This window comes from Carassius gibelio, chromosome B24 (genome assembly GCF_023724105.1).
Source record: "Carassius gibelio isolate Cgi1373 ecotype wild population from Czech Republic chromosome B24, carGib1.2-hapl.c, whole genome shotgun sequence".
In the NCBI taxonomy this organism is placed as follows: Eukaryota; Metazoa; Chordata; class Actinopteri; order Cypriniformes; family Cyprinidae; genus Carassius; species Carassius gibelio.
The window spans coordinates 10,888,744-10,914,667 of record NC_068419.1 but is presented as its reverse complement, the minus strand read 5'-3'; the positions used below and the strand labels follow the sequence as shown (position 1 = coordinate 10,914,667).

The 25,924-nt window shown below is 37.2% G+C and overlaps 2 protein-coding genes across 4 annotated transcripts; both read left to right on the top strand.

The window, feature by feature from the left end:
- The first annotated feature begins 12,703 nt into the window (after positions 1-12,703).
- Positions 12,704-25,892, top strand: LOC128013034 (LIM domain and actin-binding protein 1-like). Of its 2 annotated transcripts, none has more exons than XM_052595728.1 (9): positions 12,704-12,831; positions 13,391-13,559; positions 14,276-14,336; positions 14,660-15,034; positions 15,107-15,194; positions 18,076-18,221; positions 18,779-18,826; positions 24,890-25,020; positions 25,367-25,892. In XM_052595728.1, the coding sequence occupies exons 2-9, from the start codon at positions 13,405-13,407 to the stop codon at positions 25,515-25,517; spliced, it is 1,155 nt and encodes a 384-aa protein (XP_052451688.1). In that variant the 5' UTR covers positions 12,704-12,831; positions 13,391-13,404; the 3' UTR covers positions 25,518-25,892. The 2 variants fall into 2 exon arrangements, with proteins under 2 accessions (XP_052451688.1, XP_052451689.1); XM_052595729.1 differs by having other exon boundaries at positions 12,707-12,831; positions 13,394-13,559.
- Positions 18,841-23,866, top strand: LOC128013031 (xin actin-binding repeat-containing protein 1-like). 2 transcript variants are annotated; one of them, XM_052595723.1, is made up of 3 exons: positions 18,841-19,299; positions 19,414-20,577; positions 20,641-23,866. In XM_052595723.1, exons 1-3 carry the CDS (start codon positions 19,270-19,272, stop codon positions 23,560-23,562), a joined length of 4,116 nt encoding a protein of 1,371 aa, XP_052451683.1. In that variant the 5' UTR covers positions 18,841-19,269; the 3' UTR covers positions 23,563-23,866. The 2 variants fall into 2 exon arrangements, with proteins under 2 accessions (XP_052451683.1, XP_052451682.1); XM_052595722.1 differs by having other exon boundaries at positions 18,842-19,299; positions 19,414-23,866.
- Positions 25,893-25,924: the final 32 nt, after the last annotated feature.

The window sequence follows — 25,924 nt, the reverse complement described above, 5'->3', positions numbered from 1 at the left end:
ATAGATAGATAGATAGATAGATAGATAGATAGATAGATAGATAGATAGATAGATAGATAGATAGATAGATAGATAGATAGATAGATAGATACACACACATACAAATACAGTGTGTGTATGTGTATATATATATATATATATATATATATATATATATATATATATATATATATACACACATACATGCATATATACATATATAAGAAAAAAAAAGCCACAATTTATAAAAAAATATTAGAATATAACAAATTCAATATAATACTATTTTTTTATATACTTTTTGTAAAAATGTGTAATCTCAAAAAAAATTAATCTTTTTAAAATGTGATCACAACAAAACCAGTTGTCTGTTTGAAAGACAAAATAAGACAAGAATGCACATACTGTTTCTCATAATATGTATATATCTATTATACTCATAATTACACCATTAGTTGTAACTTCAAAAGAAAACTGACAGCAGTTTAACAGGTAACACTCCTAAGCACGCAGATCTGAAACTGAAACTCATTCAGACAGATATGTTGTGTTCAGACTGAGCATTTGACAGTCATGCAGCTCCATGTGCAAACAGCTCGCATCTTCCACAACAATCCCAGTGTGTATCTAGGAAGTGGTCACTCTGAGCCTTTTCAAAGCAGCTTACAGCCGCGGCCCGGTCCACGACAAGCACACGTGCAAAACGTGCATTCTCATGCACGCTCATGAACACACACTCGCAGGCCTGGCCTAGACACACTCTCTCAGAGCCACAGTGACAGGAGGAGGAGTCTCAGCCAGAGTGCATTAGTTCCCATATGCAGAGGGGGGCGTTTGTGTGTGTGCAGCAGCCCTCCCAGTCAGCTGGACTTCAGCACGTTTACTGGAGCAGCACACCTGCGTCCTAACTGCTGAGAGACACATTGTTCTACCTGTCTCCTTTCAGGATTGTCACTGCACTAAATTATAAAGCTTATGTATAGTCTGTCCTATACAGTCATTAAATCACTTTAATAACAGAAAATAGAATATAAAATGTGGGGGACAGAAAAAAAGTTTTCCTCCTCTGAAAACTGTTTGACCAGTAAGACTATCATTCTGACAACATTTAGACTATTTTTTTTTTCTTTTTTCTATTTTTTTTACATGCAAGCTTGCTGCAAATTAAGTTTTGGAAAGATTTGATTTTTTTTTGAATAAATAAATATCAAAAAATGTAAATATAAAACAAAATATGTATTTAAAAAAAACAACAACTATTAAATATATATCTTTATAGGAATGAATACATATTTAAAATAGATATAATATGAATGGGGACCACTGGAAATGCAAGCAAAAAACTAAAGTCTGAATTAACTAAACAACAAATAAAAAATAAATCAATAAGTAAATACATTCTTTAATGTGGAGCCCTGTGATTTAAATTTAAAGGGTGCTTAAATATTAATATGAAGAAGCAGCAGAAGAGGACAGCAGTTTGTAAGTGTTTTGTTTTCGGTTCTCATTCGATTTTAGCACGGTTGTCGTTGTTAAGAAACGTTGTTTTAATTACTGTGTTTACTGTGGTAAACGAGTGCTCTAGTTGCGTTTTTTTCTCATGCATATCTTGTGACTTTACAGTTTTGGTTTGCTAAGTAAGGCATGGCCAGCTGACTTCAATAACGAGTAATCAGGTGAGTATAAAATTGGTAAGGGTCACCTTTGTCATAACCTATGCTAACTCTCTCCCTCTGACCTATCCTCTATGGTTTCATCCTCACTTCTTTCACCCTCTCAGTTTTCAGTTTTCAGCTACTGACACTCTCTGCTCTATTCTAACATCTTACTTTTGCACAACTTTTGCACCTTTTTATCCAGACCAGCATGTACTACCCCCTCTGCCCATTCGCTGTCTGATGTTCTCCAAGAGCATCACTCTAGAGTCAGGGCTGCAGAGAGGAAATGGAACAAATAAAAAAACTTGACTGACCTTAGTGTGTATCAGTCATTTCTCTTTTCCCTGTCTGCAAATGTCTCCACTGCTAAAACAACATACTACCACAATAAAATGACCAACTGTTCTGAATCTCACAATTCTAACAGAGAAGACCCCAGGAAATGTTGGATCGGAGTCATGATGTCCTTTCTGCAGCAGGGGTTGGAGAGAATGTGGTCTCCCTCCACCCTTAAAGTCAGCGTGACTGTAATTGCTGCCAACCACGACAATGTGGAAGGGAAGTTGGTGGGGAAGCATGACCTGATCATCAGCTTCCTTAGGGGGGTGAGAAGGCTAAATCATAAACACCCCTCCTGGCTGCCCCGGAGGTATCAGACCCAGCCCTTAGATTTGCTTTGTCCCACCGAAGCACTGAGATGCTATGTAGACAGGACGCATAGCTTCAGGACCTTAGATCAGTTCTTTGTCTGTCGGAAGCCAGCAGAAGGGGAATGCCATCACTAAGCAGAGGATGGCCCACTGCATAGTGGATGCCATCACCCTAGCTTAATAGGCTCATGGTGTGCCCTGCCCATCCTCACTCGTGGCACCTTGCTGGCAGATATTTGTAGAGCTGCGGGCTGGGCCACCCCCAAAATGTTTATTAGATTCTATAGCCTTCGTGTGGAGCCGGTATCCAATATTTACGAAGGACCTGTGACCAGCTGTGTGCCAGTGCGTCCATGCTGAGTGTTCCCTTGGTAGATCAACTGACAGTGAGAGGTTTCTGGAGAGACAAACCGAGCAGAGTCAAGAGTCGAAACGACTCCATTTCAGCTGGACCATCTAGGGATGGAGTCACCATTTTCCCGAGAGCGCAGCTCGTGACAGCTCGTCAGCTGCACGGTTGTGCAGACCAGGAATGGGAATGGCACAAAGTCACCTCAGATGCTCCTGATTCCAGAGGAGGTGGTAACAAGCGAGTTTCGACAGGAGCGTAGGCCACCTTGTTGGTTGATTCATGCAACGGTCGCAGTGTTGTCCGTGCGGACTAGTACATGCTTGCCTCATAAGTGTCCTTTGAGACGGATCAAGGCAAGGCGCACTTCCAGCAACTCTAGGCAACTGATATTCCAGTGGATTGGTCTCTCTAAGCAAGATCCCAATTCATCGGTCATCCGACATGATGTTATGAGTGACCGACTGAAAGGGGTCTGCAATATAATTCTATAATAGTAATATTACATAATTTTATAGTATATTATTATAACTTAATAATATATAATTAATATTAAGCACCGAAAAACCCAAATTGGCTAAAAGGTTATAATAATAGACAAAGTAACATTTTGTAGAACTAATAAATGAATGCTTATTTACTGTAGGCTGAGAGGTTCATAACTATGCATGTGGGTTTAATAATGAATGCCTGGTGTTACGTGCGTTCTTCAGCATCAGTTCACATTGATTTACAAGTGATCTCAGCCTCACTCTCCACTTATTATCATCATCACACTGAATCAGGATTATGTCTCATCTGAGAAATATTCTTGTCACATGAACGCATCATTTAATGATGTAATGCTAAAGTCATATCTATTGTAGTCACGGGCATCATCCCCCATATGATCTACACTACCTGAATGTGAAAACAATATCATATTGCTTCATCATAGCTCTAAGCCCACACGGCTGACCTCACCCAAATATAACGATGATTGCAGCCCATGTCATTATCTTAATCATCTTCATTATTATCGCCATTACCAGAATAGAAGCACACAGCATGTACTCAGTCACTCTGTTTGCACCATTGGGAGAAATTCACAGCTGTCATCGTCAAGCTCTGCATTTTCTCTGAATATCTGACTATCACAGGGGCCAAACAACACGGCATAATGTCCCCACGCTGATCCGAGTTATTTACTTTCATCAGGCGCTCAGCTTGTTCTGTGCCTGAACTTGTGCAAGTCTGTCCCCGGCGCAGCTGAGGGCAAAAGCTGCGAGATCAGTGGAGAAATGAACCCACAGGAGCAGTGAGTCAGGTCTGAGTCAAGTCCTGCTCCCCGCACACTCAAGTCACGATGCTGCTGATCATATCAGAGTTGCCAGCTGACCTTCTGAGGGTGGCATACAAGGAGACTTGGGTGTCTCTTATATGGGCACTTTTGGTCATGAAGACATTGGAAAGGAAGAAATGAATCTCCCTTAAAACACTTTTAATTTCTCATTATTCTCATTTTCATCTAATTTTTTAAATGGTCTCCTAACAAGTGGATATACATGTGTCACAGTGGAATTCAAGCATTTTTGTTGCTCCCTCCAAACCATCATGAATATTTTATAAATCATTAATTCAGTAGTTTTTTTGGAAATCAAATGGCAAATTTCATTAGTATACACAAAATACTTTAATTTACACAAAAATAAAATTATATTTTCAGGCTTTTTGCATAATTTGACGTGACGTGACATACTGCCAAGTATTGTGACCCATGCTCAGAATTCGAGCTCAAAAAAAAAAAAAAAAAGAAAAAAAAAAGAATTTGTGCTCTGCATTTAACCCAATCAAAGTGCACACACACACAGCAGTGATGACACACACACCGTGAACACACCGTGAGCAGTGGGCAGCCATTTATGCTGCGCCTTGTAATGTTTACTAATTTCATATCACTTAAAAATAAAATTAGGTCATTTATTAAAGTAAATGCATTAAAAATCAAATAATAAACAAATAATAAAACATTTCCATAGGTTAAGATTAAAAGTCTTGGGAAAATATAAATTAATAGACAAATCATTGCAATGCGAATTTATACATTTTTACTAATTTAATACAAATTAAAAATACAATTAATTCATTTGTTGAAGTAAATTCATAAAAAAAAAAAAATATATAAATATATATATATATATATATATATATATATATATATATATATATATATATATATATATATATATATATATATATATATATATATATATATATTTACATTAAAAACTAATAAAAACAAAACTATAATTAAAATAATCAATGAAAATTATTCTAAATCAAACGATAACAATGTGTAAAAAAATAAAAATGGTGTGACATATAGCAAAAAGAATAATGTGCTCCGGGGCACAAAAGTGCCTTTAGCTGGAGAAAACGATGGAACTTCTACTGACTTTTGTCACAAAACACAACTGACCACATGACAGTTTTAGAGAAAGAGTGGGAGGGCAGCAAAGAAAAAGGAGAGTAACATTGGAATTTTGAGAATCTGACTTGTTCATGATTCATAAATACGCATTCATGCCAAGAATTCAGGGAATCAGGCAAAAGGCAGCGGGAATAGACACTGAGATCTGCCCACAAAGCTGAGATCAGTTGTGTTTTGAGCAGCTGCCCTGTGCTTGACCCCAGAGGTTCTCATGCTGTAAACTGGGCAGGACAATGGGAGGACTTCATTAGCGCAGTTGTTATTGTGTCAAGGCACACTTTTTTCTTAGAAGCATGACCGTAAAAAAGGCTCTGCGTGTGTGCATGAACAAATAGTGATATACAGTGAGATAGGGAGGAAGAGTTGACTAAGAGTGCAAGTTTAGGTCAGTAAATATGTGTGTATATAAAGATTGACTGTAAGCACAGCATTACTCACTGTGCTCTGGGCTGCAGCTGGGACTGCTCCACTTCACTGCTTTGGTTGTCTCAGCAACTCAGTGCACGGCACGGGCACGCAGAGGGCACAATGCCAGGTAAAGGGGGGGATGTTGGCATCGGCCTGTGGTTCTTCCAGCTGGCACTGCCAGGAACTCGGATACCCTGCACGGCAAAGCCAACTTTATTCAAACACCATCTTACACTTGTGCTAAATCTGCATAGACACGATTACCAGACTTACAATACAAAATATATTCCTCAAACATTTCTTTGAAGTTTCTTTTAAAACCCTAGAAAAGATAGCTTTTAGAGATTCTTTTTTTGCACATTTCTGCTAGTCAAGCTGAGCGACCAGCTGGCTGCCAACAAAACTAGCTGAAGTCAGGACAGGAGAACGGCTTAAACCAGCTAAAACCAGCTTGGCAAGACTGAAAACCCATCTTAAACCAGCTTAGACCAACAACAAACAGTCTTAGTCTGGGTTAAACTGCTTATACAACTTAACTTAGAAATGGTATTTGCTACAGAAAACAGAAGTCTAGTTCAGGGTGGAATTTTATAATAGACTTAACCTATATTAGTGCATTTTAGTTATATATTCAGCTATTTAACAGGGTATGTAGCAATCAGCAATATGTTCAAAAGAGAAACAAACCAAAATTAGGAAGGACTAAACTAGACTAGGATGCAAGAACAACTTAAACCAGCTAAAACCAGCTTGGCAAGGCTGAGAGACTATTTTAAACCAGATTAGACCAACAAATCATCTTAGTATGGGTTAAACTGCTTAAATATGGTAAATTAGAAACAGCATTTCCTAAGTTTAGTGTAGGGAGAGATTTAAAAAAAACAAAACAAGTAAAAACCATCAAAGACTGAAATCTGCTTATCATGTTACCATCGTAGTCTTGATTTATGGAGCACTGTGCTTGACTGAACAACAGCTCTTTGTCCCTGTGATCTCTAATGTTCAATCTAATGTGACTTGACAACGACTCTCTCCTGTCCTCTATTGGTCGATTTGAAGTATTACAGCGGAAAACAAAGCAGAGCTATGGCCCAGTTTTCATGACCTTGTATTTGATTACGTATCTTTTTCCCAAAATGTTGACTGTCATCATGAAACACGCGGAAAGATACGTCACATTAGTCTTCCCAAATGAATGACAGAAACTTAATCACAACATGACAGAAAATATACAAAATATCGACGCATGCTCATTACTTAATTTGTTTGTGTTGATAACTCTGCGTATCAAGTAAACACAATCGAGCAATCGTCCTTCCTATTTAAGCCAATATTAAACTAGAAGTGAAATATGGCCACTTGGTTATAGAGTTAAACTTGTGTCGACCTTATAAATTGGGGCTCCTTGCAGTCCAGATGGGATGAGATTGAGAAATCCACTCACATGAAAGCTGTTCATAACAGCTTATGAAACTGCAGTCTTCATAACAGATTGAGGAAAGCAGCCAGTTTGACCTCGCCAAAAATAGTCACAAATCAAACTAATTTAAGGTTGACGACTAGTTAGCAGTCGTGGTCCACTAGGTGGCCTCAGTCAACTTCAACATATAGGCTATACAACAAAAACACAACCTTTTGGTAAACTTTATTAGGCATTATCGTATAAAAAACATAGGATAATATCTAAAATATGTATTTCTAAAAAAAAAACACAAATATATACAAATGTATTAGTTTTGATGCATTACTTTTTTAGTTAGAAATAGGTAAAACGTTTAAAAATAAATGTATTTATTTACATTTATATACATCTGTGTAAATGAAACTATTAATAATGAATAGGTATTATAAAAACTAATGATCAATACCTATAATCAAAATAATATTACACAAAAAATGCAACCTTGTTGAGGGTGAAAGAAAACAGTGGATTTCTGACCAGGACAAAGAAAACATAAAGTTATGACGTATATGAGTTAATCTAGTTTGCAAACTGTTAATGGCAAATTTCACTGGTACAGGCACATAGGAGTATAACTCCCTTGTCATCAGATCAGCTGTTTGTTATCACATTATGTACCCACTGAAAAGGAGAAGAGGTCACTAAAGTGTACTCTAGGGCAATGCATCCATATTTAGCACCAATCACAGTTTGAACTGTCGCATCATGATGACCTAGCAGAAGCGATAGAGAATAGGCTCCTTGTGGTGGTTGATCTTCATCTTTGATAGGAGTACCAGAGAAGGAGAAACCACACGTATCTGGAAGCTGCCACAATCATGTGCTGCACTGAAAGCATATCACTGTAAATGGCGACAGGACTGCAGCCAAACAGCAATGTGAGAGGGAAAACAAACAGCTCAGACGACTGATCTGATGGAGAATGGGCTAATCTGGCAGTTTCAATAGTTTAATGAAAGTAAAACTGCGTATTCTGATAGAACATCTTGGCCTGATCCAGTTGATTGGAGTTTTACAACTTTTGGTGATCCTGCAGTTTAACTGGCAGCAATTCCAAGGTCATGGGTTTGAGGGTTATTATAGGTTTTTTTTCCATTTTTAAACATTATTTTTAGTATAGCTTTAATGGTGCTTAAAAATAATTTGTTATTTTATTTGTTTCTGTGAATTGTTGTTTAATGTTTTTTTTAGAAACTGCTCATTTCAATTTAACTACCTCAGTACTTGCTGACAATGAAATGTAATATCACTATGCATATAAATGCATGTATGGTATCAGTAAACAAAACATATACCTTACATTTGAGAATTAATTCCTAACACTTTGGAACACTCTTCTTGGGGTTTTATTTTTCTACGTTGCTGCTCTGAATAAATATATAAATGTTGTTCAACAGGAACTATTTTTAGGCTTAGAAGTTTCAAAGTTCAATCTAATAAATACATTTGAAATTGAAGTGCAAAACTACACTGAAAAAGTTGTTGAAGGATTTACTTAGAAACCATTTTTACTCAGATTTGCTTAGTACCAGCAAGTGATTTAAACAGGCTCCTGCATCACCACACGCATGCGATGTGTTAAGAGTCCGAAATTTTTGTATGCATATTTTCCAGGGGTGTTTTCGTATTCTTTTTCTTTTCCTAAATGCTTGCTACGGATGCCAAAACGCAGGAAAATCTTACCTGGTCCGATTTTTATTTTTATTTTTATGACGGACGAAAGTTTTGGAGCCAGTGTGTAAACATAATTGGCACAACGTGAGGTCATACATTTTGTAATGTGCGAAAATTTCAGACTTTTATTCTCATGAACACTTGGTGAAGACTGACACGGAAGAGAAGAAATTGTTGATCATTATTTTTGTTTTCTTTGCACACAGAAAGTATTCTCATAGCTTCATAACATTACGGTTGCACAACTAATGTCACATGGACTATTTTAACGATGTCTTTACTACCTTTCTGGGCCTTGAACATGTCAGTTGTGTTGTTGTCTATGAAGGGTCACAAAGCTCTCTGATTTCATCAAAAATATCTTAATTTGTGGTCAGAAGATGAACACAGAACTTTTGGAATGGCATGAAAGTGAGTGATTAATGACAGAACTTTCGGGTGAACTGTCCCGATGATGATCACAGGTTATTTTGTGAACCGTACAGGGTCTTCTGTGTACACTTGATGAACCATGAAACCCATCCATGCCTGTCCTGAGGCCTGGGTGTTAAAACATGTCCAGTAAAGCTTTAAAATCTGTCAAAGGAAGGCAAACATTATAAATCCAGTGTATGCCTGGGGGAATGTGTGCAAAAGCATATAAACCTGCTGAGGAAGTTAAGCTTTTCCATCTTTTCCTTCCTCTCAACCACTCGACAATATTTAAATAAAGTGAAGTACTTTAACTTTCCTATGAATGCTAAGATTTCACATTGCTGTTCTACAAACTGATGACAGGTATTCTCCTCAGACGGCCCACAATGGAATCATTAAAACCCCAAAGAAGCCAGCAATCTTTCCTTTATAAAGAGCAGTGTTCTGTTTTCAAAGTGTGAGGTGCTTCACATTGTTTATTGTATATTGCATGGACACACAGTTTTGACAGTAGACTCGATTCGCCACCAACTTGTATATTCTGTGGGCTTGAACAGCAAAGATGAGAAATGAAATGGAAAGGTGCCAGCTGTTTCATAGCGCTGTGAATCTGTGATGTGTAACCCTGGGGCTTCACAGAGGTGATTTTACTGCATGTAAAAACGGCAAGTTGCAAAAAGTGCTTGTTACACAGGCTGAGATAAAACGCTTGTACTAGCCTGTGGTCTTGTGAACACATGCTGGCAGATGAACATGAGGAAAAAATGGTCACCCAGAAGCACTCAACACAAAATTAGCTGAAAATGTACTCATCCTCGGGCCTTCCAAAATGTAGATGAGTTTGATTCTTCATCAAAATAGATTAGCTCTTTACAAATATGCAGCTTTACAAGAAGTTAATTGATGGAATGAAGTCTTGTGGATTATTGTGATGTTTTATCAGCTGTTTAGAGTCTCATTCTGACGGCACCCATGCACTGCAGAGTGTCCTTTGCTTGATAAAAAACTGTTTAATTGCATTGAATGTGTGTTTGCATTGTACTTCATATAGAGAGCTGTCACACAGTAAACATATCTACAACCAGTCCTTTCTTTCCCCACTTCACTTAAAGACACAGCTGATCTTGGATCAGAGATATAGGGGTAAATGATACACTGGGGACTAAGGAAAGACAAAACAAATACCTTTCCTTGCCTCACTGACCACAGCAGAGAAATAGACGGAGACAAACTGTCAGATCAAGGCAGAAACTCAAATCCAGTCATTTCCTGGACTGTCAAGGACCACTGAAGTTCATTAGCTGTTCATGTACTAAACACATATGACAGCCCCACACACAAACATGAGCATTATACAGCCAGAGCACCTGAAGTCAAGTTCCCCTGCTGCTCCCATGTGAGAGAAGGATATGCCACATTACTGTATGTAACAGACAACAACCATGTCCTTTAAAAACATGTTAATGCAATAATAGAAAATTATCTTAATATATATTTTAGTTGTATATTTTCATTTGTAATGTGTATATTAAGATTTTAAGCTGTAATTATATGAACTGTGTAAACAATAAATTTCTTAGAATCTAGAAAGCTTTTTTTTTTTTTTACTTCTCACACATTTTGTAAATCCAAAGCTTTTCATCAGTACCATATAAGGAGGTTGCCAATATTCACTTCAGTAACAAAACCAGACAAATACAGATTTGAACACGCTTAAAAGGAATAGTTAATCCAAGATGTACAGGTAGATGAATCCGATTTGGAACATGCTTGTAGAAACTCAGCATTGCTTCACTTGCTCACCAATCGATCCTCTGCAGTGAATGGGTGCCATCAAAATGAGAGTCCAAACAGCTGATAAAACCATCTTAATAATCCACCAGAAATCCACAGGACTACAGTGAAGAGAAAGCTGTGTCAATAAGAATCAAATCCATTTGAACTTTAAACCACTGCAGTCCTTACCTTCTCCAGTGAAAGATGTTTTTATCAGCTCTTTGGACTCTCATTCTAACAGCACCCATTTGCTATAGAGGATTCGTTGGTGAGCATGTGCTAAATTTCTACAAATCTGTTCAACTGAGGAAAAAGTCATCTACATCTTGGATGGCCTGAGGTTTATTTTCATTTTTGGTTGAACTATTCCTTAAATTCATAAATGATGACTAATAATGATAAATGACAACATAGTTTGTTTTAGCATGTTTCATGTGATGAAATAATAAAATAACGAGTCAAATAAAAAGCTTTCTCTCTGTGCTTAAAGTCTGTCTGCAAAGTAATCATTTATTGCTCTGTCTTTGGGCATCATGGATGACTCAAGGGATTCGCAGAGTCCTTCAGTGCCACTTACAGGCTGTAAAAATAGCTTGCACCTGCAATTCAGCTGAGACATTTATCTTAAAATAGGCAACAGAACTAAAGGAAATAATCTGACAGCAGAGTGCAAGCACAGAGAGTAGACAGACTAGTGTTAGTCCAACGAATGGTACAGTAATTTGTCAAACAGACACAGCAAATTAACTAAGCAGTTCAGGATTAATGAGCACTTCCCCAGGTATCACCTTAAACTTTCCTAATTTAAGAGTGTAAAATCTAGTTAAGGAAGATGTTAATGCAATGAACTGCAAAATGGAAATAATTCAAACTTTGCCTCTAATTCAAAGGCTTGAATTTTTGAATTTAGAACAATTTCTCAATGAAAAAATTGTTTGATAGAAAGTATGAACCGCTTAAAATAGAAACTAGAAAGGTATCCATCCCAAAGTATATGGCACACTAAAACAATGCGACCATTCATTGGTGAACGTGTCTTTGCCGTATCCATTCTTAACCTGTTTCCAGAGTTTTCAAGCTTTCAGAGCACTGAAGCACAGGAAACAGGACAAAAGCACAAAGAAGTGATTATATCAAATAACATGCAAAAATCTGTCACACTCAATAACAGTACAAAGTGTGCAGATTATGACCACCATGTAACTTTGGACTCATGCGTTAATCCATGCATTTCACAACTGGTTTCCCGGTTCCTAATAGAAAACAGCGTGTAGAATTTACACACAACAAAAAGCCTCATAGCTGTTTTTGGCTGCTCTTTTTAGGAATGAGAAGCCGCGCCGGCTCTCAGACTCGGAACTGACCCTTGAACATAAGTGTCTACAGCAGTCTCTTGTACATCAACCCTATAGGGGCAAATGTCAAAAGGCAGCTTGACCCTAATAAGAGAAGGCATCAGGGGTCTCAGAGATGTGACCTGGGTCATGGTTGAGTTAGAAAATCTAACCATCTGTCTAACACCTATCACAGCAAGTAATGTAATGATAAATTGCAGAGAAGGCCTTTAAAATGAGTTTAGATTAAGATACGATTAAAGCTTTATATCAGTAAGTGACAGCTTTTGCAACAACAAAAAAAAAAATCTAAAATTGTTATGTTGTGCTTTGCGCTGAATGTGAGAGAATCTTGTGTGGCGACAGAAAGCCTGGCGTAATAAACCCTACTTTCATTTGCACATATTACACAACATATGGGCAGAAACGACATGTCACTTCCAATAGTAGCAGCCGTGTGTTTTATTGACTGCAATCAGAATATTTCTATCCAGCCCTTTTACAGTGTACGAACCTTCACATGATGCAGTTTTCCCAGCGTCAGGTGTAATAAACCACCCAGACTTTGCCCACAGTTTCTGCACAGCGAGCTCCCCGCGTGATGCACAGACAATCTCTAGGCATCCGTGAATGGAGTGAGCGACGCACTTTTCAGAGGTAAAATATTCCCCTATTTTAACCATTCCATGTCGATATATCAAAAACTTAAAGTGAATTGTTCAATTTGTAACAGGGGCTATAAAATGCAAATCATGATTAGGTCTATTTAAAAATAGATTTTGTCTTTTAAAGTGCATAACAATGGCTTACTTAGTTCGGTAGATGAGAAATGGTTAATTATCAGTTAGCATATGATAACAGACATAATTATCAACATTGGTAATGATTAATATGAGTTGTGTGCCATTGGTCAATTAATCAAAGATGTTGTTTTCTGTATAATTTATAAACAAAACATGCAACTTTCTTACTGTGCATGCTCATTTTAAAGTGAAATACACATACATAGAGCACATTTGTGGCATTCATTCACATGGTGTGGTCTTACATTTTTAAAGCAGTAATGACAAAAGCATGTAAACATGAATATATATATATATATATATATATATATATATATATATATATATATATATATATATATATATATATATATATATATATATATTCATGTGCTCTCCGTGAAGCAGCATGTGATTTGTGTGTTCACACTGTGTAGGTTGGGCTGAGATGAAGGACAGAGTATTCGGTGAGGAAGAAGCAATGGAAGTGAAGAGCAGCTTGCGGAGGGCCCAGTCTCTCAGAAGTGTTTCCACTGATCATGTCCTGTCCTGGACTGAAGCTGGACTGGACAGGAGGAAGTCTGTCTCTCAGCTTGTGGCACAGTGAGGGAGATATTCCTCTTTCCTTCAAAGCATATTTCACCTATAAATAAATGCTATGCCATCATTTACTCATCCTTATAATGGCCAAAACCTGTATGGCCTGTAAAACAAAATGTGATGTTTAGCTAGAATGTCTGGGCTTTTCTTATATCATAAAAGTGGATTAGCACCAAATTCCAATTCCCAAATAGCATTCCCTTCTTCTGTATGAAAACAAGCAGTTTAAATATTCAGCTAGATATCTCCTATTGTGTCTAACAGATGAAAATAAATAAAAGAGTTTTTGAAAGCCATCAAGGTGAATAAATTATAACACAATGTTCAATCTGAGTAATCCTAAATAAACTCTTAAAGGGACAGTTCACCCAAAAATAAAAAGTTCCTTTCTTCTGTTTAACACAAAAGAAGATATTTTATAGCATGCTAGTTTGTTTGTTCCATACAATGGAAGCTTCTTCTCTCTTAATGGACTCAATGTTAATGTGCAACTCTATTGTACAACTGTAAATTATGCCTTTAAACAGATAGTGAAACTAACAATTCTTTTTACAGAAATTAAATTAAATTAAATTAAATTAAATTAAATTAAATTAAATTAAATTAAATTAAATTAAATTAAATTAAATTAAATTAAATTAAATTAAATTAAATTAAATTAAATTAAATTAAACAGACGACTTTATCAGACCTTCTGTACATCATGTGTTCACCACCAGGTACCAAAACTCTCCCGGAAGAAAACCCCAAAAAGTGGTTCCAGGAGATGTAAAGCATGAGGTAAAAACACTAAACTAACTTCACAAGCTGCGTTAGAATATTCAGTAATATTACACGGCTTTCTGAAATGCTTGATTCTGACTGGTCAGTCACAACATTCTGAGGTTATTTATTCTGAGTTATTATCTGAGACATGATGCTTATTTTATGTGTCTCAAGTAGCCATGGAACAAGATTATAATATCGTGTAATAAGAATATTTAGTGATAACAACCAGCTGCATGTACATTATCTCTTACTCACTTATTTGATACCATTGAAGGAAGCATCCATTTTCACCTGCATAAAAACTGTGAATGTGTTTTCTAATTGATCTCCTCCAGCTGAACGTGCAGATCACACCAATTCATGTCAGTGAGAATGAGAGCGAGACAATAGTGAGGAAGACTGAGGTCAAAGAGAGGTCCAGGGTCTCTCCTCTCTCCCGCAGTAAGTCTATGGAGAGTCTTCCTCGGCACAGACCCACAGGCACCACAGCACTCAGGGAGCTCTTTGAGTCAAAGATCACCAGTCAGCCTGAGTCCAAGAAGAGCAAGACGGCTCTTGAATCAGCGAATGCTGAGAAAGCCAATAACACTACTCTTCCCAATAACAAGGATGCGGAAGAAAGAAAGTCACAAGTAGAGGAAGAGGTTTACAACCCCTATAGCCATAATAATCTAGAGAAAGTGACTGAAGAGGTTCAAGTGATCACAAAGGTAAACGGGTGAACCTTACAGAGATGTGCATCAAGTCATTTGTATTTACTGATGAAACAATAACTCTTTCAGAATGCAAAAACAAAGCAGATAATAAACCGATATGACAGAAGAAAGACCATTTCCGGAATTTATAGTGAAAAAATGTCCTCTCCAGTGGGTGAGTAAACACAAAACTTAATTTGTACATTTTATAAAGATAAAATGCTTGTATATGCAAAACCCAGTACCATGGTGCTAGCATGCCCATGTGGAGAAAATAATATTATATATATATATATATATATATATATATATATATATACTGTATTTAAATAAAAAGTATATTATTTATTTAAATGTATTTTCTGATATACTGTAGAAAATGTTATGCTAATGCTATAGAATATTTTAGATTTTTTACTACATTTTTAATATGCATTACATTTTCTCATGTATTTGGAGACATTTTAGTTATTTTGTTTGCCTTATGGGTGTTTTTCTTTTTGCAATATTTATAGTTTCGTCAGTGCTAAAATTGTAAGCCTGATCAAAATATCTAGCCGCAAGCTTTTAGATATCATGTCCGTACCCCAAACAACACAGGACATTTCGAGTACCCAATTTAGGGTTTGTTCAACATGGTCAGCAATAGCAATAGCAATGCTTACTTCTGCAAAAGCCACGAGTAGGGATTTCAGTTCAAGGTTAAATTTCATATGTTGGCAGACTATTATGTATCCTAAATGTCAAGGGCAAACTATATACAAGATCAAACAAGACACAACGCACATAATATTGCAAACACAGTCAAATCAAACTACCAGTGTGATAAAGAAAATGTATTTTATTTTCTAATACGTTGCTCATGATGTGAGAGGTATCCAAATTGTAATTGAGGAAACGCCAGATGACATCACAGCAGGAGCAACAACAACTGTTCCCATTGATGTGCGATGAAAATAACATGCTTTTTTTTAGTCATTTCTGAGCGCTGGGTTGGGGTAGACTGGAAAAGTAGGTATTTATCCCAACAAGTGATTGACTCAGCCTGGTGTAGCAATAGCAGAATAGCTCCTAAAATAGCTGGCTGGTACTTATCCCACCATGGGAGCCGGACAGGGTCAGCTGTTACCAGCACAGAAATGGCCACAGGCTTGCTGACAGACTCAGACGACACACGTCCGCTAGACCAGTCAAAGGACCATTACCGAGCTAAGTAATAAAATAATTCAGAGGGATTTGAGTTAAGCTTGTGAGCAAAGAGAAAGAGCGTTGAATGGTGAGTTTATGATTATACATTTTAAACCTTTATATTGCTTTAAATAATGCGTGCGCTAAAGAGGATTTCCCACAACATATTTATTATAGACAGCCACTGTTGTGTGACCAGGGACGTGAGATTTCCAGAATTTGATTATTCATTTGTGTGTTAAAAACAAGCTTAACCGAGGTTGGAACATCGGTAAGCAACAAATAAATAATCATATGTTAATTTTCAACTCACTAGCATGCTGGAATTAGTTAAAGATGATGTCCGTTTGGACACTTTGCTTCACTTTTCCTCGTCACATTTTATTTTTAGACCATTTTAAAGAAAACCTACGGTGAGTTGTTAATGAATAGCTTAAGGAGATTGCTTTTGTGGTAAACTGGACATCAAAACATGGTATTTTAACCAGTGATTATGGAACATAGTCCCATAATCATTGTGATACCTAGATCAGATGGTTAGCAAGTGTGATTAAATGCAGATGCACTTCCTAAGTAAATGTTTTACTCCAATAAAAAATAGATCAGATAGTCTATCAGATACAGCCACGGTTGATCATCATTTTATTTCACAGGCTTGAGGCAAGGCAATTTTGCCCTTGAAACTGATCATTAGTCTGAACCCTTCTGCTCAATCAAGCAAGCTGTGTGCTGCTTCTTGGTTCACGACTGGAAATCCCATTGGTATCTGTGTCACGGAGACTCAGATGTTTTCCAGCCTAGTTTCTGAGCACACTTTGCGCACGACAATGATGACTTGCATTCATAGCAGCTGTCCACATTACTATAACGAGAGCTGAGAGAGCAATAACTAGCATAACCATCACCATTTCAAAAAGATAAACACTTACAAAATGGATTTAACATAAAAAAAAGCATTAATGGGTGTATGTTTGGTGCAAAAATCAATATGTCAGCTGTACGGTTTTCAAAAAGCAGTCCTTTGGGGATCTTTGGACATATGAATTTATTTGCAAATGTGATACATGAATGATCTGTTATGCAATAAAAAGGTTAATAATGTTTGGTAGTGTAATAAAACTAAAAATCATTATAAACTGTAATTATGCTAGTCTATTTAATGTAGTAGTACTACGCAGAATTATTAAGCACATAAATTGGTTGAAGCTGATTGTAAAATTATAATCACTTTGAAAGGCTTTAGTATGTTATAGTATGTAAGGTTATGAATGGAGATGAGTTGATCTGATGTAAATAGACTTTGCACCATCATACTCTATTAAAAATTAAGGTGCTTCACGATGCCATAGAAGAACCTTTTTGTCTAAATGGTTCGATAAAGAACCTTTAACATTTGAAGAATCTTTCTGTTTCACGAAAGGGTTTTTTTTGTGGCGAATGAAGGTTCTTCAGATTATAAAAAGGTAAGAAAGCGATGGTTCTTTAAAGAACCTTTGACTGAATGTTTCTTTGTGGAACAAGAAATGGTTGTGTGAAGAACCTTTTAAGCACCTTTATTTTTAAGAGTGTAATTTACAGTTAAATCTAAAAGCCCCGCTGAAAGCTTGCTGGGTCACAGATAAAGTCTCTTGCAAAACTAACAAACAATATTCCTGACAAATCACATGACTGCTCACCTCCCACTGAAAGAAAAACTCCTATCTGACAGTTCAGAAAGTCTTTGGTGCCCCCTGATGTGTGCGTCTGTGGGGCTCGGTTGTAAAAGCACAGATGTTGACCTTGATTTCATTCCTTTATTCGGCAAATTATGAGTCAAAGTTTGAGTCACAATAACCATATCATATTCTGATCTTTATGCTGTATTACAGAGGATAAAAGAAGGTCAGTCGCAGACTTCAGAGACAACTCGGCTCTCAACGGATTGGAGAAACCCTCTATTTCCGTCAAAGCTTTGTCTGCACTATATCTGTCAAAAGTGGCAGCTGCAGAACCTGCGGGAAACCTCTTGAAACCAGTTAGTACTTGTAGCTACTTTTATTCTTCATGATACATGTGGTGAACTTTGGGGCCAAGGGGATGAGACTAAAGCAGACTACAGGAAGAAAATGCTGCTAAATAAAACGCATGTAACAGCTGCTGGAAAATATTTTCGGTTTACAGTATGTCATGGTTCTAGCTACACATTCAAGGAGCATGGGTATATACAGTATAAAGTATGTTTTATATGAAATTAAGGGTGACACTTTAGAATAGGGAATACTTATTCACTATTAACTATGACTTTTCCCTCAATAAATTCCTAATTTTATGCTTATTAATAGTTAGTAAGGTAGTTAAGTTATTGGGTAGAATTAGGGATCTGGAATAAGGTCACATAGAATAAGGAATTAATATGTGCTTGTACATAAATTACTAATATTATAGTAATATGTATGCTAATAAGCAACTAGTTAAGAGCCCATAAAATAAAGTGTTACCAAATTAAGTCAGTAAAATCAGTTCCTTGTTACTTTTTGATCATATAGGCACCTCAGACATAGTTGTAATGTCTTTGATTTTTATTTGTTCTAGGACCAGAATATCACTTCTCCAACTGGAAAAAGGCCCAACACAATCAAGGTAAGGAAAATTAGTTTCAAGTACAGTATATATTTTAATCCAGTGGTAAACCTTACTTTGGTTTCTTCATTTGACTATGAGTCCAAATGAACCACTAGCAAACTTCTATCCCTGCAGTGGACGCTGGAATATTTTGTAATATTGTGATTGTTTAGTGCTCTAAAACATTAGCAGCTTGTCTTTCTGTAATTTCATACTTAAATTAATTCTGTTGGTGAACCCTTAGCTATCAGGTGTGAAATAAAGTACTGTAATAACATAGGAAACTAAATTGACTGTGTTTGATTAACTACTCATTTGCAGGACGTATAATCATTGTTGGTGTTTTCGCTCGTAATAACATTACTAACATAAGTTATAACATTCTCAACTGCCTGTATTCAGATTGCTGAAATAATTAACTATTAGAAATTTTTGGCTCAAAAAACACTGGTTTCTTTGGCATGCGGTTTGGCTTCCTTGCAGATCGACAGGTATGTATAACTTCTTAACCATTTATGTTTTCTAAATGTTAATCATAACCATTTGAACTAATAGGCTAATATATAAGATACAGTAATCTAATGAGGTCATTCTATGTGTCTTAGATGGCTGAAGATGCACAAAACAGCATTGCATATGCACCTGCATCAAATCCACCAATACACCATCTGGAAAGCAGCCCTGATGAACATGAAAGACCCTTTACATCACCACCCCCTACAAGAGAAGCAATGTCCATTCTGCATCAACGGCGACAGAAATGCGAGCTTAGACGACTGCTAAAACACACTTACCCTGAGCTGAAAAACATAGACAATTTGGTAGAGAAGGAGTTGCCTGCTATTCTTAACATGGAGCCAGACACAGGCACTGGATACCAGAGTGAGTTTCAGTCCAGATGCTGGCTGTTTGAGAACCATGAAATCAATTCAGTGGATATCCATGATCAAAAACTACAGATGAAAAAGGAGTTTCCAGAGGGGGACATCAAGAGTACCCTCTGCATGTTTGAACAACCTACATCTAACTCCCACAATGAAGACAACAAACCCCAACTCAGCAAATCAGAGGAAGTGACATCAGAGCAGAGCATAAAGGTGGATGTGAAAGCAACGCGCAGAATGTTCGAAACTCAACCGATAGATAGACAAAACCCCTGTCCAAGGAAAAACATTGTTTGTGAGGAAGAAAGTCAATCACTCCTAAAACCAAAGAGTGATTTTGAGACTGATGGAAAAGAAACATCAGACCTTCACCATAACAGTCCAACCAATGATCTCATTGACACAAATGATGTGTTTGTAAGTATATCTAAAGCCAAACAGGTCTTCGAAACAGTATCACATGACAAAGAGAACATCTCTCCAACAAATGACAACTTCAGCCAAGAACAAGAACTGCTGAAGGCAAATGTAAGAAACAGAGCTCAAATGTTTGAATCAACTCCACTTGATAAGATCAATCAGCAAACCAAGGAAGAATCAGAAACCATCCTGGAGAACACACAAGAAACTCTAGTTTCTTTATGCAACTTCAGTATCATGTATTCTGATGGAACCATCCTTGAAGCTAATGAAAATGGCAATGTCAAAAAAGCAAGATATAACTTCATACAAGAAGATAGAAGACCAGAAATTCAGGATGAAGAGATAGTGACTGGAAGCATAAAGAACATCATGCTTCAAATGCTACCAGGAACAAACTTGAACCCAATTGTGACCTTCCTAAAAGAGGACAGTCAGGGCAATGTGGAAATTCAGAAAGTAGATGTCCCAATTCACCAACTTCCATTCACTCAAGATAAAGAGTGCAGAACTGCCAATGTGGTGCAGATTACTGAAGATCTACTCAGTCCAGAGAAGTCCATCAGAAAAGGAGTCTTAATACAAGATGGAGCAACAGGAATGAGAGAGATAACTGTTTATGCTCTATTCATCCACAGTGGAAACAGTACAGGGGTAATGGAGTTTGGTAAAACCGTTTTTAGATCCATTTCCTCAAGTCTAAGGAACGTTCCAGAGTCTGAAAATTGTGATCTGAAGACAGATATTAGTCTATCAGAAAGTTCTTCAGTAGTAGATACAAACAAATCTAGAAATGTGCAGCTATTCCAGAAAGGAGACCTTGATCATCTAAAATGCCTGCAGAAAACATCATCAGATGTAGATATAGGTGCATCTACTGGGGAATCAGAGAAAACAAGTGAGATTATACAAGGTAAAGTTAACAGTATCAAAGCCCTTTTTACTACCAATATAGATGACACAAGCATGCAGTCGGATAAAAGCAAGTCCAAAGTGTCGCCTACAGAAAGTTTGGTAAATAAAGAAAATGATGACGTAAAAGCAACAAACCAATCTGAACACTGTCCTGACACAGATCTCCAAAATCAAAATATCGTGGATGATGGAGTCGTTCTTCAAGCAGAACTAGTTGATGTTGTTGAAGACGATGAGTTGGTGAATTTACAAACAGCCATTATGAATCTTCACCAGGCGACAATAGAGGCAAAAGCTCTTCAGCAGAGTGTACAAGCAAAACATGCCTCCCAATCGAACCAAACCCAACAAATCTGTAATTCTGGTTCAATGACCCATGTGTTTACACTTGTGGAAAACAATGATAATGTAAGTGAAAATGAAGAGCTCTCACAGTTTTCCAAAACTGAACTGGAAGAAGAAAGTAAGGAGGATGTTATGAGAGGTAGTATACAGTCAGCTCTTGATTCCTTGGGAAAGTCGCATTTTAATGTCACAAAGGGTGATTTTAAAGCTGCGATGATTTATAGGAATTCTGGTAAAGGATATGCAGGACACAAAAAGACAGATCAAGAGATGATGAACCAGACAAGTGATAGGACTAAAGAAAATCAGTCAGCAACATCTTCTCCTGTGACTCAAGCTGAAAAGGATGCTTTAAAATCACCTGAGGGAACTGACACAACCCCTTGTGAAAGGTCATTTGAAAACAAACCAAAGACATGTTCTCCTTTGCATGTCTCTGTAGAAAGATCTGCTAAAAATCGCAAAACTCCTGTTGGACCCAAACCAGCTATCCCACCTAAACCAGATCATTTAAAAAGTAAGCCAAACCCTCTTGGTTCTGAAACTGACGCAGAACGTGTCAACAAATGCCAAGTCCCTCCTACTTCTTCAAAACCACCAACTGAGCAGATTAATGAATCTTCAACTTCCAAGCAACGCCCGTCTCATGAAAATGCACTCTGCAAAAGTGTACAGCATACTGATGCTAATGAACATGAGCCTAGTGATACATCAGTGAGCAACATTCAAAGTCCTAAAGATAAAAAGCTAAATGGTGTAGAGGTTGTTATAGAAACTTCAACGAGCTTCCCAGAAAGCATTGTCAATGAATCTTCCACAGGATTTCATGCTTCTCTTCAAAACTTTGGGGTAAAGCATAGTGGTTCACTGCCTCCTGTAAAACCAAAAAGAATCAAAATGGCAAAAGAAAATGTGAAGAACTCTGCCATTTTGGAAACTGAAACAGCACAGGGAATAACTTCTCCTCACAACAATGACCCCTCAGACGAGATTTGTAAGACAGACACCACCAACCGTGATAAGACAAATGATAAAAGTGATGATCAACAAGTTAGTGGAGTGGTGAGACGGGAAAAGAAAATTCGAGGAGAGACTGAGGACGAGCGAAGGCAGAGGCTCTCGGTGCACATGGATGAAATCATGAAAGGACATGTGCCAGCTGTCCTGGAGATCTTCGACAAGCTGAAAAAGCAAGAAGAACTCAAAAACATACTCTCCAAAGTGGAGGAAATTGAAGAAGACACCAACAAAGTGGACGTGGGCTCACTTAAAAACATTTTTGAGAGCGTACCTGATTGGGTCGTGCCTCGGGAGAAGAAAATCAAGCCAAAAATAGTCCCACCAGAACATACTGGAGCACCAAGTGAACCTGAGATGATGTCATCAATGGAGGTAGCTTTTGGGGACCTGGAGAAAGCTGGTGCTGAGATCATCCGTTTAAAAGACCAAACGCTTGCGAGACTCATGGATATAGAGGAGGCCATTAAAAAGGCTCTTTACTCAGTATCGACTCTAAAATCGGACTCGGACATTATAGGACTCTCTGGTCTCTTCAGGGAGTCAATGGTGGCCGTACAAGGTTCACCTCCTCCGGGTAATATCAGGAAAATCAGCATTGGGTCAAGCAAATCACCGAAAGCTCAAACCCAGATTGGAAAGAGAGTTTCTGAACAGTCAACAACACGGAAAGAGCATGAGCTTTTTATTCCCACAACCAAACAGAGATCAGCCTCTCTAGCATCCCCTTCATTTATTTCCATTCAGTCTGCAGCAAGGAAGCCTACGGAGTCGCCATCACCTCAGATCAGTCCCCTGAAGGAAGAACCAAAAGAAGAAACCAAGCTGCAGTGCTGCTGTAGTGTGCCTTCAGACCGCAGGCAATGTTCAGTCACAAAAGGAGCATCCTCAAGCCCTGGCAATCCACGGCGGCAGGTCAGTGTGCTGGAAGTGCAAACCAGGCCTGAAGGAGAGAGAGTCATTGGAACAAAAACCATCAGCGAGAACTATGAGAGGACGGACTGCTTTGGCAACAAATTCTACTCCTCGAAAACCTCCACAGTTGTGACAACCCAACCTGAAACCAAGACAACTTCGAAAAAGCTCATCATGAGCAGTCCAGCCACAGCAGAAATTGTCACGTACCCAAGAATCAACACACCTTTTATTAGAGAAGACCGCCTTCCACTGTAAATTTATTTCTAAATGTTTATTGGTTTTGGCTGCAATATAAATGAAAGATCTAATAATGTGCCAGCCAATGCATTTTTGTACTTGTTTTTGTTTGGTTATCTTTTGAATGATACTTTACTGTTCCTATTTCCAGTTGTTAGTATTCCAGTTTCAGTGTTTTTCTTTTTTTGTAATTAATATTTTGGAAAACTACATGAATTCCTCAGTGTGTTTCAGTCATGCAATAAACATGTTCTGTTATTTATGTGAATACAATGTAATTTGAATTTACGCCATATTTGTCAATAAAAATGGTAGAAACGTGTCATGTCACATTATGAATTTTAGTAAGCAGGTTTTCTCTTATCATAAGAACAGAAATCCAAGGCACTTCTTCCAGTCCAGAAAAGTTCAAAAACTTTTTCTCCCAATGTCACAGATTAATTATAGCTACACCTGTCATTCATCTGATAAGTGAGGAAGGCTGAAGTGTGCAGTGTGCAGAGTTTTAGTCATTTGTAATGTTTCTTTCGAGATTGCCATAGTGTGAATAAAGCCTTTTCGCCTTTTTTGGACCAGAAGTGCCTTGGCCTTCTTCACAATATCCTTTCAGCAAATGGCGCTTCATTATGTCTCCTATGATCTGTTAAGTGTGAGGTTTTCTCTTATGTTATCACAGGAAAACTGAAAGTAACAGTTCGGCCTAACAATTCATAACTTTTTCATGTTGTTCCAAATTTGTATGCCTGCATTTGCACATTCTCATATTTGCTTGCGCTCCACTGAGGGGTAGGTTTAGAGAAGGACCTTCGTACTCTTTTCATGCAAATCACGTTATATGAATTTTCAAAAATAGCTGTTTTCTTGTGAAATTGGATGGACTGAAACACAGCGATCAACCAAAATACTTCCCGAAAATATTCTGGTGGCATTATTTCTTAAAAAGTCAAGCATTTTAAAATGCCTAGCAGATTAGTATTTTATGTACATTCAGAGATCAATAATCATGTGTTTTGAATGATCGCCAATTTTCTTTTTAAATCTATTTAGCGATTTAAATTAATGTTTGTTAATGTAAAATGCATTCATTATAAAATGTTTTCAGAATGTAAAAATGAAGACATTTTTGGAACTTACAGGAGGAATAGTGCACCATGTTAGGATAATAGACATTGATAAAAGATTTAATATCTTTAGGAAAAAAATATCATTCAACCGATGGATAGACTTTGTGAAGCCAAAATATGCTGCATAAACAAAAAACCCTTATAGCTTGTGAATTAAAAGCTAACTTCTGACAAAAAGTCTTATGGTATGAAGGTTTGTTAACCCTTTCATGTTACTGTAGTTTCAGCCAGCAGCTCAGGAGACATGCTCAGCCTGTCTGAAACCAGTTTACCCAATGGAAAGAATGGCAGCGGATAAACTCATTTTTCACAAAACTTGTTTCTGCTGCAAACACTGCAAAAAGAAACTGAGGTAAGAATGTTTCTGATAATGATAAATGCTGATAATGAACATCACTGAAATTGAAACGTTTTAAACACATTACATTTACGATTCTAAATCAGTGAAAACACTTTGGCACCATAATGCAACTAAACAACAGCAAATCATTAAATGAGGAAGTGCTGAAGTTGCAATTTTGCATCAGCTTTTAGACTTTGCTTCTTAAGCTGTTAACCAACTTTGCTGACATTGCAGCTGTTGCTTAAAACTGTTAAATCTACAAATGTGCTCCATATTAATGTGGTTTTTATAGCCGACAGATCATAAGCAATTAATACTAAAAAACATACTAAAAATATATTTTGCTTGGTTTTAGCCTTCAAGGCTATGCGCCTCTCTATGGGGAATTCTACTGTGTATTCCACTATCAGCAACTTTTCAAAAGGAAGGGTAACTATGACGAGGGCTTCGGCCGTCAACAGCATAAAGATCGTTGGCTACAGAGGAATGACACAAACATCATTTAGAGCTACTGAACAAGTATATGGGCCATAACCTTGACTAACAGATGGTCGGATGTAGGCAAAAATGATTTTCTGGTCTTTTTGTGATTATGCTTGTACACATTTAAATCAAATAGAAGGATTTAACATATCACATATCATGATTTCATAAAGCAGTTCATATATACTGTATATATAAATCAATATCATGCCAGATTTTCTTAAATGTTTATGTTGTTATGTTTGAGACTTTGATGAAAATATTTTACATAACTGGTTGATGTTGATGATCTTAATTTGAAAAAATGTGGGAAAAAATCTAATATGTAGATGTACATAGATTTGAGATGCCATGTGTTTCAATGACTAAACTTAATAAATCCATTCTGGCTCATTAAAGGCTTTCTAGTTAAGTTTTTCTGTAGAACCTA

Coding starts and splice junctions, on each gene's coding strand:
- LOC128013034 (XM_052595728.1), top strand. CDS start 13,405: ATGAAGGACAGAGTATTCGGTGAGGAAGAAGCAATGGAAGTGAAGAGC. Junction 15,035..15,106: donor AGGTTCAAGTGATCACAAAG/GTAAACGGGTGA, acceptor TAACTCTTTCAG/AATGCAAAAACAAAGCAGAT. Junction 15,195..18,075: donor AAAAATGTCCTCTCCAGTGG/GTGAGTAAACAC, acceptor GCTGTATTACAG/AGGATAAAAGAAGGTCAGTC.
- LOC128013031 (XM_052595722.1), top strand. CDS start 19,270: ATGCGGTTTGGCTTCCTTGCAGATCGACAG. Junction 19,300..19,413: donor GCTTCCTTGCAGATCGACAG/GTATGTATAACT, acceptor TATGTGTCTTAG/ATGGCTGAAGATGCACAAAA.